The sequence below is a fragment of the Parasteatoda tepidariorum genome, chromosome 5 (genome assembly GCF_982258835.1).
Source record: "Parasteatoda tepidariorum strain Cologne lab strain chromosome 5, Ptep-v5.0, whole genome shotgun sequence".
In the NCBI taxonomy this organism is placed as follows: Eukaryota; Metazoa; Arthropoda; class Arachnida; order Araneae; family Theridiidae; genus Parasteatoda; species Parasteatoda tepidariorum.
The window spans coordinates 74,100,711-74,122,051 of record NC_141759.1 but is presented as its reverse complement, the minus strand read 5'-3'; the positions used below and the strand labels follow the sequence as shown (position 1 = coordinate 74,122,051).

Sequence of the window (21,341 nt, the reverse complement as noted above, 5' to 3'; positions counted from 1 at the left end):
TTTGAAACCGGTATTATTTTGTATCGTAACAGCTGTAACCTGTTATTTGAAAATACCTGCTATTGAACATCACTAGTATTAGCAACGAGTTAGCAATGATTGCCGGTTAATTTGTTTATCAGCGAATCATTGAAATGTATTTTAGTGAATGGTCGAATCAAAGAATGAGAGCGAGAAAAACAGTTCAAGAACCAGCTATTCGCGATCGCAACACTCGAATACGCCATCTGGGGAGAGACCGGTTTCATGCCTTTAGCCCTTCTCCCTTCCCTCTCCTCCTCTTTTCAGTTATATAGGAATATACTACGATATTTTCCCTTTTCTTAATATTTTTCCTTTCTACTTAATAAAAATATTTTCTAAAATTTCCGTGATACTTTTCTTTAGAACTATGTTTAATGTAGTTTTCAGTTCCATATAGTTTTTCAAGTTAAAAGATTTTAATCTATATGAAAATCAAGAGAGAAACTAACGTACTTCCTTCCTCTATGACTTTCCACACGCTAATGGGGAAAGCATGTGAAGTGTTGCCATAGGAAAAGAGTTCTGCTCTACGCCACCTGCAGCCCATTTCGATCGCCAATATCAGCCAATCGTAGATTATTTCTATCTCGGATCAGCCTCATCTCCCCTGCCCCTCCGTTTTGATCGTAACTGCACCCTGCACCGTCTTTACCGTCAGAATTGGGGAATCCCCTTCAATAGACGCGATTGTGTGTTTATCTACGGTGGCAACTGTAATTTGAGTTTCAGTTCCCATTTTAAACGGAAATTAGAAACTTTTTTTTTATAAGTAGTACCGGCAAACTTGTAACTCACTTAAGGAAAATATATTTTCTATTCCAAGTAAAATTTTCTGCTTATTCCAATATATACTACAGATATTTTGGGTAAGTACACATTATGCATAACTTTCATATTTATGTTTATAATTGTTAAGTGTATTTTATAGATCGTTTAAAGTTTTGCGTAATTTGTTTTATGATTTATTTTAGTTCTCTTGAAATTATATAAAGATATTTAATAAAATATTAAAGTAATGTAATGTTAATTTGTATTTTAAAATACCGTTCTGTATGAGTACTTTTTTGAAAAATTCGGTAGATTTTCTTTATAAATTTAAATTAGTAGAAAAATTTGCTTTAATTTTTTATTAGTTGAATACAAAAGAAAAAGGATTTAACTATTAATAATTTGAACTTATAAATAATTTGAATTTATATATAATGTAATAAATATTATCAATAAATATTATAAAATCAGTATGATCGGAATAATTAAATATTGTATATTTAATAAACTAATTGAAATTTTTTTCCATGTGTGTGCTTATGCATATAATATCACTTAACAGTTCAAATGTTATTCATTTGCAGGATTATTATTTCACCGAAGAGGATAAAATGCCAAAAGAAAAAAAGAAAGGTAGGCTTATATAGTATATATGTGATATTTAAAATAGTAGCTGTTATTTGTTACTTATTTGTTCTAGATGCAATTTTATGAGTTTGAGATAAAGAAATTTTATTTTAAAAACATACATATTAAAATTAGTCACATTCTAATTATATCTTTGAAAAAGTGCACCTTTCATGAATTATAAAAAATTCTGGTTTACCCTTAAAATTATTTATATTTAGTAATGCGAAATTTATGATGCATGCACATGTATTACATATGATTAGGAGTAAACATTTAAATTTTAGCTATTAAGTTTTTCAAAACTAAATTATAAAAATGCTCATTTCAATATTAATTATAAACTAAAGAATAAATTTAGGTTTATAAATATTTTATTTTTTAGTTTGATTAATTTATATGAATTACTACTAAATTAACTTTTATTTTATTTATTATTATTAGATTTTATTTATTATTTCTCGATCTAAGATATCAATAGTAGGATCAATTATTTAAATTTTGAAATATTATTTTATTGTTTAGGGTAAATAAATTGATTGTTTTTAATTAAATTAACTGTTTGTTTTTTTAGGTTAAGAGATTTTACTTATTATTTTTCAGCTTAGGTTACTATCAATAAATGTAGTAACAATTATTTAGATTTTTTAAATATAATTTTTATTCTTGTCTAAGTCAAATAAATTGATAGCTATTAAAATAATTGCCTATTTCTTAGTGAGGTTTTATTCATAAATTCTCTGCATATGATTAATTATTAAGATTTACTAAAACAAAATTATTTAACTGATTAAATTAAATGGACGCACACCACGCCTTTTTTTAGGTCAAATTACCTAATTCTTTAGATTTAATTCTCAATCTTGTGTGATTTGTTCTGCATATGACCATGATCTAATCAGTCAATTTCTTATATTTATAAAAACAAAAACTCTCTTGTTTTACTCTTTGATTAAATTAAATAGATTTATACTAAATCACTTATTGTCTTTTTTAGAACAAGAAAATGTATCTAATATTTAGCAATTAGTGTTATTAAAAAATTACTTGTTAAAACAAATTTTTTAACAATTGCTTGATCAGTGAATTGTATTAATTGATTGTAGCTTAACCTGTATATTACTGCTTGTTTTTGCGTGCCATTGAGAATTTATAGTTACCCAATTAATATAGATCTATATTATCCAGCACAATGTATTTAATTTAGTATTGCAATGAGTTTAAATCTGAAAGCATTTGATTTTAACAATTTATTATTTTAATTTCTACTTGGATTGCTTATTATAAATATTTGGAAGCTTGATAATTTAACACATTGTATTAATATTTTATTATTTATATATTTTATGTCTTTGAGTTAATATATGTCAGGGCTTCCATGGGTCAGTGAGGACAAGGTAAACCTGGAATTGTCAGGGAATTTTATTTAAATTCCAGAAATCAGTAAATAATCAGGGAAAATTGCGATTTTTTACAATAACCTGGAAAATTCCTATATCATGTCTGGAGACTAACCAGTCTTTGAATTGTCTATAATTATAATCAGTTATTGAGATTGGAGTTAAATAATTTTAACATTTATTACAATTATTTGATGTAAAAATTACAAATTTTAGTCAAACTGTTCAATTTAGTCAACTGTTTAGTCAAACTGTTAGTCAAAATGTTCTTTCAATGATATTTTTTTACTCACAAAATCTGATATGTGGAATTACAAATAAAATAAGGAATCAAAGTTTTCTGATGTAAAATTGCATGGTATGGATAAAATATGGACTGGATTTTCATTGAAATTTACCTGATATGCTTTAAAAGTCAGGAAATTTTTTTTCTTCTTCTGAAATTTGGTAGGAACACTGCTGTAAATTGAGGGTTTCAGCAATAATTAATTCACAATTTAAAATAATAAAACAATTTCAGGAGTAAATATCTATAATATCATAAGATTAACATGTCATTGTTTGTGTATTTATTTCTTTTTGTTTTACTAATCTATTTTTTAGATAGGAGAAATTTTTTATAAGTAATTAATTTCACTATATAGAGTTAATTTTAGTTTTGTGTACTTTAAAAGTTGCAATTCCCCTAAACTTGGATTAAATATACAGTCTAACTAAAATTTCATAAAATAAACTTTTTTATTAGTTTCTTTTATTAAAAAAATAACTTAAAATTGTTATAAAAATATTTTATTTTTATTCTATACCCTATAAGTGTAAGTTGAGTGATAATATTGGAAACATTCCTTTAGTAGAAGATTCAATTATATTCTATCCCTTATAAATGTGTGTATTCACCTTATAAGTGTATTCTAATATTCTATACCATTTACATGTATGTTGAATAATAATATTTGTAACATCTTTTTACTAGAAGATTCAATAATATTCTACACCTTTATAAGTGTATTCTATACCTTAGAAATGTATTTGAGTGATAATATTTGAATAATTTCCGTACTAGAGGATTGAATAATATTTATACCTTATATCTTATAATTGTATGAATTCTATACCATATAAGTATATGTTGAGTGATAATATTTGAAACATTTCCTAGCTTAAAGATTCAATAAACTTTTTCTCACAATATTAGAAAATGGTATTTATATATAAAAAAAATTAATTATAATTTTTTTAGAGTTTTAAGAGAAATAATTATAGTGTCTTGAAAAACTAATGTATCTTAGATTTTTGACCTATATATCATTTAAAATTTAATATTGTTTTATTTATTACTATCTTTCTTTCTCTGTATTATTTAAAGATAAAACAAGATATGAATGATATAAGTTACATGAAAGAGATTTTTATTCATGTAATTTGAATTTTATTTAATTTGATTTTCAAACAAGTACTGTAAATCAAGACATGAATAGTTTAAACTATAAGGAGATAAAAAATTACTGTGAATCAAGAATAATATATATGAATATGCATGAATAATGTATATGAAAAATAAATCTAAATCTTTTCCTGAATTTTGAATTGTATTTAATTCTGTTTCTGTAATTTATGTTAAAAATACACTAAAATTTTAACACTGAATCAAAGATATCAATGAAAATTATATTTAAAATCCAAAAAAAAAGAAAAAGAAAAAAAAAAAAAAAAAAAAAGCCTTTCCTTTAATTGAAATAGAATATATGATCTAAGTTCAAAATTTTACCCTGGCAAAATTCAAATCTAATTTAAAATTTTACCCTGAAGAAATTCAATTTTAACTTAAAATAATACCTGCTTAAGTAAAAAATTTAATTTAGAATTGTAATCTCATTTAAACAAATAACAAATTTAATTTAGAATTATACTAACTTAAACAAAATAAATAAATATATTTAATTCAGAATTGTACCCACTCAAACAGAAGCAGATTAAAAATTGAACCCACTAAAACAAATAATAATTTTAATTCGGAATTATATCCCACTCAAAAAATTACTAATTTAATTCAGAATTGTCCCCCACTTAAACAGAAAATAAATCTAACCCATTCAAAAAACACAACTAAAACTCTCAAGTTTTAATTTTTGAATTACATGCAAACAAATTGTTTTTAAATGTGAACATTGTTTTATTGAATACTTTAAAATAATAATTTTTCATTTATATAATCTCCCTGACTTAAAGTAATGTATTGAATTTTTATTTGAAATCAAGAAGAATTATTTACCTATTGCATTACACTTCTAAGAAACAAAAAAAACAATTTTATTTGATATCAAGAAGAATTATTTACCTATTACACTTCTAAGAAACAAATAAAAAAACAATTTTATTTGATATCAAGAAGAATTATTTACCTATTACATTACACTTCTAAGAAACAAATAAAAAACAATTTTATTTGATATCAAGAAGAATTATTTATCAGTTATATAACACTAACAGGAAATTTATAAAACTTTTGTTTAATAAGAAAATTATCTTACCAGTTGCATAATACTTCTAATAAATAAGTAAAAACAATTTCATTAATAATTTTTTACAAGTTACATTGCATTTCTGATAAATAAAAAAAAAAAACTTAATTTGATATCAAGAAAGTCCATTTACCAGTTACATGACACTTATAGGTAAGTAAAACGAAATTTAAACATAGCTGTTGGTTTGGTGACCAATTAAAAAAAAAATATTTGATAGAAAGAAGCGTTATTTACCAGTTACCTGACACTTCTAATAAATATGTATAAAACAATTTTATTTCATATCAAGAATTTTCCAATTACAAGACACTTAAATAAGTAAAAAACAATTTTATTTGATATCAAGCTGCGAAAAAAAAAAAATTATATGATGGAAAGAAGAGTTATTTACCAGTTACCTGGCACTTCTAATAAATAATCTAATAAATAAGTAAAAAATAAATTATTTGATATCAAGTAATTATATATATATATATATATATAAGTAATTATATATTATAAGTAAGTATTTAATTATTAGTTACTGGACACTTCTAAGAAACAAGTAAAAACCAATTTTATTTGAGAACAAGAAATATTTACTAGGAGCATGAAAACTTAAATAAAAAAACCTTCTTAATTCTGATTTGTACCTACCCTATTCAATAAAAAAATATAATACTTACCTGTTCTGAAAGTATCCAATGAAATTGTTTAAACCAATTATTTTTCAATTTGAACATGATTATATGAAATGTTTTTAATTATTAATATTTTAATTTAAATCATTTCCCTAAATCGAAGCAATGTATGACAATGTGATGCCAGGAAGAATTATGTACCAGTAGCTTGGTACTTTAAAAAATGTCTGCTAAAAGTGCACACTTAAAAAAATAACTAAAACTTGTGTATCATGATTTGCATTAAAATTGTTTAAACAAACTCATTTTAATTTGAACGTTGTTACTAGATATTTTTAAAATTGATGTTCATTTAAATCATGACACTGAATTAAAGATAAACCAGTGCTTTATATATATATAAAAAAAGCGATTGTATGAAAAAAAAGAGTATATTTTTATATTTTATGTACTTTTATTATTCGTTAATCCACATCTCTGTTTTCTTTAAGTTTTAAAAAAAGCATTTTGCCATGAATTAATTAATATCCAAAGTATTTATAGTATTGATTTATATTATTGATATGGATATTATGGTAGTCGAAACTATCTTGTTTGTGCAAAATAAATGCTAATAATGAACTACTTGTGATACCACTATTTTCTCTTTTGAAAGAAAGAAGTTTTTAAAGGAAGTTATGCAAAAATTTGTTCATTATCTTGTTGGATAATGAAGAAATATTTTAACCAGTAACCACCAGAGTAAAAAAAATTCCTTATTTTAGAATTGTAACACCATTAAATATCTTTCAAAATTAGTATTCTACTAAAATTAAGTAAATGCATTAAAACTTTGCATGGAGCTTTTTTTCGATATCAAGGAGAATTACCTACCAGTAGTATGATTCTTTAGGGCCAGGAAAGCCTAGCTGGTAGGACGTAGGACTAGTGTTCACGAGAGCGAGAGTGCGAATCCCAGAGGCCGAAGGAACCACGTGTATGAAATGGTGACGGGTGCACGTAAATCTGTTGGGGTCACTAAGTCCTCTAAGTTCCCATAACGAATCAAAACCTCTGGGGGTACTGAATTGGATATTTATCGTCAAGTCATTATTACGATCTGCTGATGAGTGAATTGGACCGCTCTGTAAATCGGGCGGTGGCTGAATTCGTATTTTTGACCATAGATGGCACCACTGAAAAACAAGAAGCGCACCCGCTGCTTTAGAAGTTCGCTTGGTTTCCCAAGTAAGCAACAGAAACAAGAACAACGTGACTTTTTTAATGAAACTAATGTCCTTTGTTCTTAACATTGACCCTTTAAAAAGTATTCTTTTATAATTGAAAATGTAATCAAATTTTTAAAACCAATTCTTTTAAATTCGAATATTTCTTTATTCAATATTTTTAAATATTAATACTGAACTTAAATTATACAGCTTAATCAAGGATTAATGAACATAAAATTGGTATCAAGTTTTATTTATCTTACAAATGTTTTTATTTCTGAATTGCACCCACTTAAATAAAATAAAAAATCTAGAAATTTTGTATTTCCAATTGTATCCAATCAGTTTTTACAAAATTTTTACAAAAAAAAATAATAAAACAATGTTCGAATATATAGGGATATATATTCGAACATTGTTTTTTTTTTTTTTTTTTTTTTTTTTTTAAGTATTAATATTCAGTTTAAATTATGTTCCAGAGTGAAAGATTAATGAAATTTTATATCTAAAAAATGTTTAGTAAAAAAAAACATGTCTTTATATCTGAATTGCGCCCACTAAAATAAAAAATCTCTAACTTCGTTTTCAATTATCCTACAGTCAATTTTTAAAATTAAGTCACTACATATTTGAACAAATGATATGTTTAAATAATTTTGAATGTTAAAGTTCAATTTAAATCATATGTCACGGAATCATAGATTAACGAATTTTTATTTCATATCAAAAATAATTATATACCAATAATATGACTCTTTTAATGAAACGTATGTCCTTGGTTCTTAATAAATAAAAATAACTACTCTAAAAAAATTTTTTTTGGACAGTTGAAATCACAGTTATGTGGCTTGAACGTCATACAATTAATTTTCATTTTTATTCACATGACAATACCTGTTCCCCCAACAGTAATATATTGTTCATGAGTATAACAAATATAACCATTTATAATCAGCATATACATGATTTCTTTTCGTCACAATAGCGAAATTATAATTAATTAGGAACGAAACAGCTTAGTATGCTGAGCTACTACGGTAACCGAATCTATAATACTATATAATTTCACAAAAACTGTTGCGTGTCACATTTTTTAACGCGATGGACCCTAATTTCTGTTCTATAATTCCTGTTTTAGGTTGTTCCATAATTATTTTACTAATCCTCAGAAACTAATGAAGTTTTGATACAGTATACTTGGAAACAGTTTAAGAAAAGGAAAAAAAAATGTGTTTCGAAGCTCACATGAATCTTCAAAAATAACGTAAGAAATGGCAAAAAATGTTCAAAATTATCCCAACGGCACTTCTAGTGTTAAGATATCGTCTGCACTAATTATATAGCTCATTTGAAGTCACGCCCTCGAACCATTGAATCCTAGAACGTGAAAATCCGATGATTAGATCAAAAGTTATTCAGTGTGCCCCGTTTTATTTGTTTGCGCATACTGTGCTTCTTCAATTTTACCTTTTCCCCCCATCAAACTTTGTTTATAATGCCTCTGAATCAGTTTAGATAAAGTCTTTTACGTTGAGCACAGTAAAGTCTTTTCTTCATTTGCCTTTAAGGGGACAGTGGACGTTGGAATATGATGAAAATGGCAAAAATATCGATTTTGAGATTTTTAGAGAAATTCCATATTTGCTTCATTATCTTTCAAATAAAAAAAAATTATTGATTTACGATAATTTTTTACGAAGTTATTGGCAATTTTCGAAACCGAAACCAATATTTGAGCTTGAAGGTTGAACGCTTTTAAAGCGAAACTAACTTTTCATCCAACCATCTGTTGGAATTGTCTGTTATATCCGCCATTACTGAATTTAATGCTGGCTGCTTGAGCTCACTAGTACTTGAGAATAAAACACTAAATGAAATATCAGTGAACATAGCTGAAACACGTGACAAAAGAAGAATTTCGGATAGCAAAAGACGGGCTTCTGCGGTTTGGAAGGAAACGCGGAATAGCAAAAAGTTTCACAAAATCAGAAAAAATCAACAGAATGAAAGATTAGAGGGTCCAAGTTATACTGCCGGATCATTTTAAATTAGTGAACTTTCCCTGCAAAAATATTTCAGTGTTTTTTCTTTGGTCTAACTATAATTTATTGATTTCAATTATTTACCGTTTTATTTTATGATAATTGTCTAAACTTAAATATTTAGATAGATAATGTAATTTTTTTTACAATCTTAGAAAATACATATTTTTATTCTCACATAGTAAACGTATAGTTGCTTTATCATCTTTGTCGTCTTTATAAAAAGAATAAAATCTCAAAATTTTTTGTCACGCTGCAATCATTGTTTGGTGAATTATAGATATTTTTTATATCTTTATTATTTTTCTATACTATACTAAACTAACAAACTACATATTTTTATGGTTAATAATGTTTTATTTTAATTTTTATTACTTATGTCTACTTGTTAAAGTCAATGAAACCAAAGAATTCCCTAACTATTATCTGACAATTGTTAATCGTTGTATCGTGATAAATAGGCATAATTTTCTCTATTTTAAATATTATACTAATTTTCTAGTTCTTAAATGCTTAGAAACATTAGTGTTTGTCTATTATTATGTTTAATAGAAATCTGTTGTATTGTTTTTTTTTTATTTATTTCTCATAAATAGTTTTCTTTTGGTTTTTTCTCAAAATGAAGTTTTTACGTAGTACACGACATTAAAAATGTACCTCGCGCCTGAGTTTTTCTCAAAACTTGATGAAATTTGATACACTTGTTAAAAATATGTTAACGAACATTTTCAAGCATTGATTATTATATCTAAACACTATAAGTTTCAGAACAAGCTCATAAAGCCGTCGTACTGGAAAAATGTTTAAAAAAAATTATGAAAAACACATAAAAAATTCTAAAAAAAATGTTTTCCCCTTTATCTTATATTCCATGCTTGATATTGTTACATTGATAGTGTTTGTCATTTTAGAACTTAAATTTTGAATCTAAGTTCAAAATTCAGGCGCGAGTAGTATTTTCAAGAATTAAAATACATTATTATTATAAAAATTCCAATTTTTAGGCCGCAATTTAATTTTTATTGTACTTAAATGCAGTAATTAAGATGATTTTTGTCTAAAATTATTAACATTTTCCATGTATGTTAAAAATTTCAAATTTAAAAAAATTATGATTTCAACATCCACTGTCCCCTTAAACCCTCTAATTCAATTTTAATACAATTTAATTCATTGAAGCACTTTGTAATCTTTCTTTTTATTTTTAAACTCTGAGTATAACACATTTTTTGTTTCGAAATATTCAGTATTACGTTAATAACTTAAATGCTTCTATATTAAAACCATTTTCGACCCTTCAAGATATTGGAATTAAAAAAAAAAAATTTAAGTAAAACTCACTTTTTCACTTGTATTGTTTTCCATTTCAGGAAAGAAGCAAAGCTACCCAGTTGGACATCCTTTGCATGAGCCATCTGCAGGTATGCATTTATAGTTTCCAATTATAGTATTTAGGCTGCAGGTTTACTTAAAAATTGTAGCACTTTAAATTTCAAACAAAACTAGCCTGGTTGGTAGGACGCTGGGCTTATATTCGTGAGTTCGAATCCGTTCGAATGATTCGTGACCGGCAGAAGAATATCTGTAAGAAACAACTTTTAAAAGAAAAACAAATCAATACTTTATTAAAACTTACACACACCGTTATTCTAAAAACTCAAAATCTATATCGTACACAAGAACTGCTGTTGCCAAAACATGGAATACTAAATATGTAATAAGAATATAATTAATGTTCACGTTCACACTTTTACACTCGACCATCCTGACTTTTGGACGACCTCGTCCCTTCGAAACAACTTATAATCCTTCAAGTGAAGCGGCACACTTTTACACCTCTTTGGTCTACTGTTATCTTGGCTTAAATTTTTATTTGGATCGTCGTTGCATTGATTTGTACTGTTGTTGTCGTTTATGGGCTCACAAGCAATGAAGTTTTTCTTACTTACAGTAATATTGTCCCCATCATCAGACGGATCTTCGTCGTTGACCAGATGAAATAGTTTCATTTGCGAAGCGTGGGCGGTAGTCGTATAATTATGTTGCCTTCTTCTTCCTTGTCAAACTGCGCGTAAATCAGTTACTTGATAAGTGTCGGATGGTAATATTTTGATGACTGTCAAAGGACCTCTGTACTTAACTTGGGTTTTAGTGTTAGATAAGGCAGTTTGTTCAGGTAATCGTCTTACGACCACAACGTCACCTATATTGTACTTAAATGCATCACATCGATGTTTGTCATAATTCCTTTTCATCTTTTCTTGTGCAATGATAATACTTTCTTGGGAATTTCTAATACTTTCTTGGGCATTTCTTTGCAGTTTTGTTGGATTTACGTAGTCATTTGATGTTGGTAGTAGATCTTGCGTTACCAATTGAACTGTACGCGGTTCAATCACGAACTTTTCGAGGGTCTTCACAACCCTATCAGGCATTTCATTAATCTGGAAATCATGCAAAAAATCCAGGTCTTCCACATGAACTAACTTGGACCTGCCTTGATTTCTAACCATTATTATCTCGGGTGCATCAATGATGTCCTTCCCGATGAGAACATCCGGGCCTTCAAATGTATCATCAGTCACTACATAAAACAGAACTTCCTTCAGCTTTACCCTGTCTTCCTGTCTATAGTCACATTAAGTATGATAATTCCTAGTGACTTCCTTACACCTCCAATACCCCGAATTCGTGTAACTATATTTTTATGAATATTTTTATTAAGCGTTTGTGCAAAACTATATTTTAACATAGATATATCAGCAGCGGTATCCATAAGAGCACTTGTATTTACTTCTTCTATGATAATATTCTTCGTTGTACTATTACTGGAACTGGGTGAAAACGAAACTGCATTGACTAATGGGAAAGACGCTATCTTTGGACATTCCTTTGTACCATGTCCTTTTGTTTTGCAGGCAGTACAAAACTTTGGACGTTTTGGATTTACACAATCACGGGCAAAATGGCCGGTATCATAACAATTGTAGCAAACAGTTTGATTATTAGTTGTACTTCGACTTGGCTCTGTTTGTTCACCTTTGGCGACATTTTCTTCTTTCAAAAACTTATTGTTACTATATTTATTATTATACTGAATATGATTCTTAAAAACATCTTTGAGTTCAATAAATTCATCTACCTTTTCAGCTAATGTATAAGGTGAAATTATATGGGTCCACTGATCCAAGTAACGTTCTCGTATATCTGGAGGCACCCGAGCTTTCATTCGATCTGTGGTGATCAGGTCTTTTAAACTCTCAAAACTACTTATTTTAAGTCCTGTAGTCCACCCATTAAAATACGTTTCAAGCTCGTGGTAATATTCTTTCCATGACTTTCCATCAGTATTCTCATGAGAATAAAAAAGTTGTCTAAATTTTTCAGGACTTAGTCTGTAGCACTTAAGCAAAAGAGATTTAACATAGTCATAATTTTCTGACTGTTCTTCTGGTTCTCTCATTATCATTTGGACAATTTCACTTGGTAACTGGTTAATTAAATGGTGTATTGGTGTATTGAATGGTGACTGGTACACGTTAAATCTGACGGGGTCACAAAGTCTCCAAGTTCCCATAACAAATCAATACCTACCAGGTCTAAATTACGATCTGTAGATGAATGAATGAGGCATGATTGAGTCCTTCCTGTAAAACGGGCTATGACGTGTGTGTGGCTTAAGTCGTATTCTTGGTGATAGGTGACGCCAGTGAAAAACAAGATTGGATTCCCATAGCAGGCTTGCTGATTTTGGCAAAGGGCATTACTAACAACAACAGACCGGTGCAATCTTGTCCCTTCGTAATTAACCCTTTGACTTAGATGGGTCATCAGGGTGTGTAGCGTTTTTAAAAAGTGCTTAACACTAGGTTGCCTAAGGAAGTCATTTTGACTGCTTTTAATTTCAATTAGAAAAACAATGATGTACATAATGACAGAGTTGCCAACTTGCTCCGAACAGCAAATATATATTTTATAGTGGTATTTTATCAATTGTGATTCTTGGTTTAATAAATTCAATTAAGTAGATTTTTATCCACCACTATTTCTAAATAATTCGTAGGCTTATATAATTTACTACTTTATAGTAGTTATGTTATGCTATATCTTTTAAAAAGCAAGCAAAAATAGTCAAATGTTTACAAAATTTACTTTGTAGTTATTTACCGTTTTTTTTTAATTTTTCTGGTATGTCCGGAGCAGTTGCCATCTCTGTAATGACACAATTTCTTAGAATTTTGTGACTTTTTGTACAATAATAATTTTTTTACTGTCATTATTTACTAATAACTTGTTATGTAACTATATAAATAATATTAAAAATGTTACAAATTAATTATTTAAAAGAAAATTATTTACGCATTCACAATCCAGTCATTTTGACTGCTTTTGGGCAATGTAGGTATATAACTAATTTTCCGTCTTTCTAGTGTTAAAGATGTTTATTTTCGTTTTTTAAAATCCCGTAAAGGTGCTTTTTTCATTGGGTGTTTTTAAAAAATACTTAATTTTCCCTTTTTCAAAATGAGATTTTTCCTTTACTATGTTGATTTTCGCTTCTAATTATGCAAAAAGACAGAGTTCACATTGTTCTATTCAACGTTTTCACAATTAATTCAACCCCAATCTATTTCGGCGCATTGTCAGTCCGTAGCGTATGAAAACTCCATTCCTTGTACATGATTCAAAATTTCATGATTTTTGACAATTGTCAAAAACAATGCCAAAAGTTTTTTTTTGACATGACGGTTAAAACCGTAAATTGTCAAAAACTTTCCAACCCTGCCTAATTATGGCATTCTTTAAAGTGCTTAATTTTTGTTGAATAATTAGGCTACGCACCCTGTTTTACGATTGCTTTTGAGATAATTTACTATGAAAAATATCCCTCAGAGTTTTTTTTAATAATAATAAAATGACTAGTGAATATAAAAATAACGATTTCTAATATCATAGGTCCATCAAGCCGCCCTCCTGAGCAAATTGGTGAAGTCGTCCGGCCTAGTTCTGCATCTGCCAGCACTTCTGGACAAATTCGAAAAAAAGAAAAAGTAGTTGAAGCTCAAAAGCGTCCTGAAAATATCTACGCCTCTACTTCATCTGGAACAGCCTCAGCCCGTTATATACCCGAAAAAGAGGAAAATGCTCAAGATCCCAGTATCACTTCGAGTGCAATTGTTAAATCAGTTACTCCCAGAGAAAGAACCGAAGTGACGAAAGAAAGGTCGAAAAACATACCAGATGTAGAATCTCTAGCTTCTGAGTTCGATGATAAAGTTGATACCGGAACAGATGTTTCAAACCGGATGGTTATTACAAGTGGACTCCCAGTCAAACAAAAACCAGGAACACTTGGGAGACCCATCAGACTGGTATGTAATTTATTTCCTCTTAAGTTACTGCCGGATAATGATGTATATCATTATGATGTAAAAATTGTTGAGTGCAGACGTGATAGATCTTCAGAGTTAAGTATGTTAACTCCAGCTAAGGGTGTACAGAGGTATCGATGTCTGACTACTAAAGTCAACCGTAAAGTAATTGCTAAAATGCTAGAAACAGACAAGAATTTCTACAAAACTTACGCTGTATACGATGGCGAAAGCAACATGTACACGCCGTCTCCTTTGGCATTGAAATTTCCATACACAAAAGAAGTTTCAATTGATGATGAATATAGGAAAGAGGCGAAGAAGGGAGCCGCCTCTGAGGAAGAAAGTCCGAAATCGAATAGGGATGTTTTTAAAATACAAATAAAACCAGTTGAAAAGAAAAACGCTCATGGGCAGAAATCAAAAAATTGTGCCATAAGTTTATCAGTTTTGCATGAGCTTTTCCGAAATAGAAAGCTTAACATTGAAGACATCCAAGCAGCAGTGATGGCTTTAGAGACAATATTTCGACATTCACCTGCCTTGAGGTACATACCAATAGGACGTAATTTCTTCCATAAAGATATCAATAATATATGCCCTCTATCTGGTGGTATAGAAATCTGGTTTGGATACCATCAAAGTCTTCGTTTGGGACAATGGAAAATCATGACCAACTTAAATACCAGCGCCACAACATTCTTTAGTAAACAGCCTCTAATTGAGTTCATGGCGAAGTCCCTTGGAGTTTCAAGAGATGAATTATCTCGTAGGCCTACAATCGGAAATCATGAACTCAAAAAATTGCGAAGTGAAGTGAAAAATTTGAAAATAGAAACATACCACATACCGAATGTTGTTAAAGTGACCCATTGTATAATTGACGTTTCTCACAAAAACGCTCGAGACATAACATTTGAAGATGTAGCTAAAGACGGGACAAAAAGAATTCTTTCAATTGATCAATACTTTTTGGAACGCTACAATAAGAAACTGGACTTTCCCTTCTTACCATGTGTACAAGTGAAACCAAAAAATAAGAATAGATATTTGCCAATTGAGGTTTGTTACATTCCTGAAGGGCAGCACTGCAGAAAAGAGCTGAGCGATAATGATAAGCGGGAAATGATTAAATTTACTGCTGATAATCCCGAAAATAGGTTTCGCAAAATAGTTAACATCAGAAATAAGTGGGCCAATTACGATGGAGATGAATATTTAAAAAATTTCGGCATTGGCGTAGAACGAGATCCTGTGCGTTTGTCTGGGCGCACTATGCAAGCTCCAAACCTAAATTATGGAAATAGAAAAATTCAACCCAGAGATGGATCATGGAACATTAGAGATTTGCAGTTTTATAGACCCTCCGATATTAAATCTTGGATTTTGCTTAATCTTGCTGATCGGCATTGCAGATTTAATGATTTGAAAAACTTTTCCGATCAGTTGCAAAGAATTGGTGGAGCAGCCGGTTTAAATCTTGGACAACCTTCTGATATTAAAAGCATCGATGGTTTTAGATGTGATAATCTTCTCAGAACTCTTACTGATGCACGAAAAAAGCAAATCCAGCTGGTTGTTGTTGTGATACCTTTTAAAGACAAAACGATATACAGAAATGTCAAACAAATAGCCGAAGTTGAACTTGGTCTTCAGACGCAGTGCATCGACCATAACAATGCGAGAAAATGCAATCCTTCTCTTTTAGGCAATTTATGTCTAAAAATCAATGCTAAAACTGGCGGAATTAACCACGTTTTAACGCAAGGAGAAATTCCAAAGATAATGGCTCAGCCTGTTATGATAATAGGAGCTGATGTATCCCACGCAGGAGTGACAGACAAAAGTGGAATATCAGTAGCAGCTGTTGCAGGGAGTCTAGATATGATACTGTCGCGTTTTGCTGTTACATGCAAGCTGCAGAAGAACGTTAATGCTAAGAAGAAATCGGTCGAGACAATCATCAATTTAAAAGACATGGTCAAGTCTTTATTAATTACTTTTCATGACAAAACTCTAGGTAAGTGGCCGGAAAAGATAATCTTTTATAGAGATGGAGTGAGCGATGGTCATTTTTCAGAAGTTCTAGAAAAGGAATTAACAGCTATAAGAGATGCATGTAAAGAGATAAGTAAGAGTTATCAACCAGCGATTACGTTTGTCGTAGTTCAAAAGAGACATCATGTCCGTTTCAGACCAGAAGATCATAGGGATGGAGCTAGACCGGAAGGAAATGTACCACCAGGAACAGTTGTGGATACTGAGATTGTGCATCCAGTGCACCGAGATTTCTATCTTTGCAGTCATTTAGGATTGAAAGGTATGTTATTTACGCCCTCTTGTAACGAACTTGGTGATTAAATTTGCATCTCGGATAGAAATAAGGGATCTAAGCCGAGATTCCTGATTTAGCCGAGTATTTAGTCAAAAAAATCAACCGTATAACAATATATTTTGTTTAAAAAAAACATTAATAATTATTTATTTATCAATAAGTTTAGTCATTATTAAAAAATAATCAAAGCTTAGCTAAATTATTGTTATTGGTTTAAGGGTGAAAACTGTTATAGCTATCCATTAGAAATATTCAAGACAAATAAAAGACTAACAACTATAAAAAAATAAATAAAACTGTAAAGTTGAAAAAAAGAGAAATAGAAAAAGAAAATACTTCTAATTATTAAAACAAAATTTTAATACTAAAAATAATATTTTTCGGAAAAATAGTATTCATAAAATGCTAAAAGTGATATAGGCTATAGGAAAAGCTTCTAAATTACGAGCTATTATGAAAATGCCCTTAAAAGAGATTAGATACAAAAATGAAACAAAAAAGGATTTTAATTTTTAGGCAGAAAGTTTAAAACTGAGCATTTCAGTTTTCCACGCATCGTATTTTCAAGAAAAAGCGAAGGAAAAAAAAATAAATTTAATAGAAACCCTCTTAATTGCAATGTCATAATAAGAACAAAAGTTTTTTTGAAAAAGGAAAAGCTAGAATAAATCAAAACAAGAATCGCTATTGATTTTTAAACAAAAAATTCAGCTCTCAAAATCTCAATTTAAATTTTTCACTTTGCTGTATTTTTTTTTTTTTTTTTAACGAACGATAAAAAAATAACGTTTAAACAAACTTCTAAAAAAAAATGCTGCCCCATAATAAATCGTTGATAAAAAAAAAGGTTAAGAAAAAAAAAATTCTTAATTTTTAAAATATAACTTTAACGTTGAAAATCACAGTTTTTTCATGTTACCGGTTATCTGTTTTACCGTACCAGGAAAAAATTGATAATAAGAGAATTAAGTCTGTTAGAGCCCCGTTTTAATCCTGCTCTGTTATAAAAACGAAGAAAAAAATATGTTTAATAAAGCAAACAATTCTTAAAACAAAAAGTTTTCATAAAACGACAAAATTCAAAATATTCAAACAGCGCTTGAATATAAAAAAAAATTAGTACTACAAAACTCGAGGTTCAGTATAAAGTAATCTAGTTTCAATTCGTCAAATTTCGCTCTTTCATTTGTCTTTCAGAACATAAATTATCGAAATTTAGAACTTAATACGTGTAAAAACTATTTCCTATAGTAAATAATACAATTTTAGATAACGTTTTATTCAGGGTTGAGTTTTTGCCGTCAATAACTGGTTTTTGACATGACAGAGGTAAAAACCTTGTTTTAAAAACCGTCAAAAACCTACTGTTTTCTTTAATTTATGGCATATAGCGGACAATATATTATTTTCACATAATTGGCTTTATAAATGAATGTTGTAAATGATTGCTATTAATTTTGCAACTATATACATGTATTCTTATAGAAGGATGTACATTCATATAGAAATATTGTAATATACTTATTGAAAATAGTGATACTTAATTTTATCATTATAGCTTGATATGCAAAGGATTCAAAATTTTGCACTTCTTAATTGTTAGAAATAAACAAACAAACAAAAAAGCTTGGAACTATTAATAAATTCAAGAACTAAAAAGAAGAATTTAATTTTGGCATTTCTTAAATATTAGAAATAAGCTAAACAAAACTTTCAAAACTTGTAACTACTAACAAACTCTAAGTCAGGAATGACTTGACATTCATCTGTAATGTAATATGCCAAACAAAATGATGCTTGGAAATGTTGAAAATTTTGTTTAGTATCCTAATATTTAACTTCAAATAGTATGTTTTGATATCATGTTGGGAAAATTCACGAATCTGTTCTGAAATATCTTTTAACAACTTTTTTTCTAATTTTATTGCCCAAAAATGAATTAATTTTAAATTATAAGCAGTTAAACTCAAATAAAAATACAGTTTTACCAAAACTATGGGTTTTTGACAGAGGGTTTTTTGACATGACGGTAAAAACCATGGTATATAAACCGGTAAAAACTGCCATGTATCAAAAACTTGCCAACCCTGGTTTTATTAAATCAATTCTAATCCCCCCCCCCTCCCAAAAAAAAGAAGAAACTATCAAAAAATACTTTTCCTAACATTTGGCCAAATGTGTGGCCAACCGAATATTCGGCAAACTAGCCGAATACAAAATAGCTGCCGAATATTCGTTGCATCCCTTATAAAAAGTGTCGTTTACTGAGCGTAAAAGCAGCCAATCGTATATTTCTGTCTTCTATTTCCTTCCTCTCAATTTTTGGAACACCATCCTTCATTTTTTATATCATTCTCTTGGGTTTTTCAAATCTTCTGTCACGTGTTTGAGCTTTTAATTTATTTTCCATATGAGATTAACACATTTTTAATTCGTTATTAATAGTTTCTAATTGCTATAATTTTTAGGAACAAGCAGACCAGCTCATTATACCGTCCTGGCAGACGACAGTGATTTTTCAGCAGAAGATTTTCAGAAGCTTACATATTATTCGTGCAACATATCATTCCGATGTTCTAAAAGCATATCGATTCCTGTGCCTGTTGCCTACGCCGATTTAGCTGCTTATCGTACAAGACTACGATTGGCAACACTCTCAGACGATGCTAAACAGAAACAGATGGATAGTCCAAATATACTAAGGGAAGCTCTCAGTGCTGTTGAACTCTCAAAACCGGTCGAACATTCGATGTATTTTGTTTGATCTCTAGTAACAATACCTAGAATGAAATCTTCAGTAGTTTTGATAAATTTTCGTTTATTTCAAGGAATTGTTTTAATAGTTAAATTTTTTTAAAATGCACTAGTTAAAGTATTGCCAATACTAATTTTAAACATTTGAACTATAAATATATTTTAAATGAATTACAGCGCTGTTGAACTTCCAAAATCGGTCGAACATTCAATGTATTTTGTTTGATCTCTAGTAACAATACCTAGAATAAAAACTTCAGTAGTTTTGATAAATTTTCGCTTTATTCAAGGAATTGTTTTAATTGTTTTGGTAAGTTTTTTTTAATGCATCAGTTAAAGTATTACCAATACTAATTTTAAACATTAGGACTATAAATATATTTTAAATGAATTACAGTGCTGTTGAACTTCCAAAATCGGTCGAGTAGTTTTTATAAATTTTCGTTTATTTCAAGGAATTGTTTTAACAATTTTGGTAAGTTTCTTTTAAATGCACCAGTTAAAGTATTTCCAATACTAATTTTAAACATTTGGACTAAGAATATATTTTAAATGAATTACTTTGTATTCCTTATAACTCCTGCATTATTTAAGGCTTCCTTTTAATTATTTATATTTAGTGACTTTCCTACTGTGAAATTAGTATTAATTACAATGTTCAATATATTGAACTTCCAGAATTGATTGAACACAGGGTAATTTGTATATTACATGAACTTTAATTATTATGCATAAGACTTACATTTTAAGATATTCTGTATGTTTTTTAAAAAAAATTGTTATGTTTAGAATAATTATATTTAAAGGTTTTGGTTAATTTAAGTGCAGTTTATTTTTTAAGTGTTGCCAATTAACGAAACTGGAACTTGTTGATGGTAAAAGCTTGTTTAAGCTATTTTTAAAAATCTCCAGTGAATTTTCATTCATTTTTTTTATACAAATTGCGATCGATACGCATGCATTATGAGAAGTATCTTTTCAATTATTTAAATTTAGCACTTTTTATATAGCGATACAAATATGCTAATAATTTAAGTGCAATTTATATTCCGAGCTTCTAAAACTGATTGAACATAAGTATTTTTCTATACTAGATCTTTTAAAGCAGTGATATATTCACTGATTACTTATGGCATTTTACAAGTTTTAATGTCTTGTTTTAGATAATTAGAAATTTAAATCAGTGTGTAAATGATATTTTAAATCTTACTTAAGATTTATTTTCATAATGGTTGTGAATTTATTTAAGAATGATACCTAAATAACTATTTAAAGTTTCATAAGTGTTTGCTATGCTGTGAATGCAGAAAAGTATTTATTGTATCTTTGAATATGTGACGCTCTAAATTTTTTGTAACTAATCAGTATATTGACTGCCAATTCAGTGAGAACTAATAAAAGGATTTGTGATTATTATTGAATGAATTCATTTTTATTATGCCTCTGTTTTGTTGTGTAATAAGAGGGTGTCTATTAGAAGTTCTGAATCTAACATAGATTATGTATGCCATATAAGATGCAATCTGTGCTTTTCTGAAAGGCAGTGTTTAACGAAATCAAACGAAACAAAAATATTCTTTGGTAGATTTTTCATGGAGTCAACAACAAGGATTTTTATCTGATTTGTAAAAATTATCGGTATGTACTTTTTCTTGCTTTAGAAATT

At 28.7% G+C, this 21,341-nt stretch overlaps 1 protein-coding gene across 1 annotated transcript; it reads left to right on the top strand.

Annotated features, from left to right (window-relative positions):
• Positions 1-641: 641 nt before the first annotated feature.
• LOC107438078 (protein argonaute-4) lies at positions 642-21,091 on the top strand. Its single transcript, XM_087164218.1, has 5 exons — positions 642-890; positions 1,377-1,425; positions 10,585-10,635; positions 14,171-16,906; positions 19,390-21,091. Exons 2-5 carry the CDS (start codon positions 1,404-1,406, stop codon positions 19,683-19,685), a joined length of 3,105 nt encoding a protein of 1,034 aa, XP_087020344.1. The 5' UTR covers positions 642-890; positions 1,377-1,403; the 3' UTR covers positions 19,686-21,091.
• The last annotated feature ends 250 nt before the right edge of the window (positions 21,092-21,341 follow it).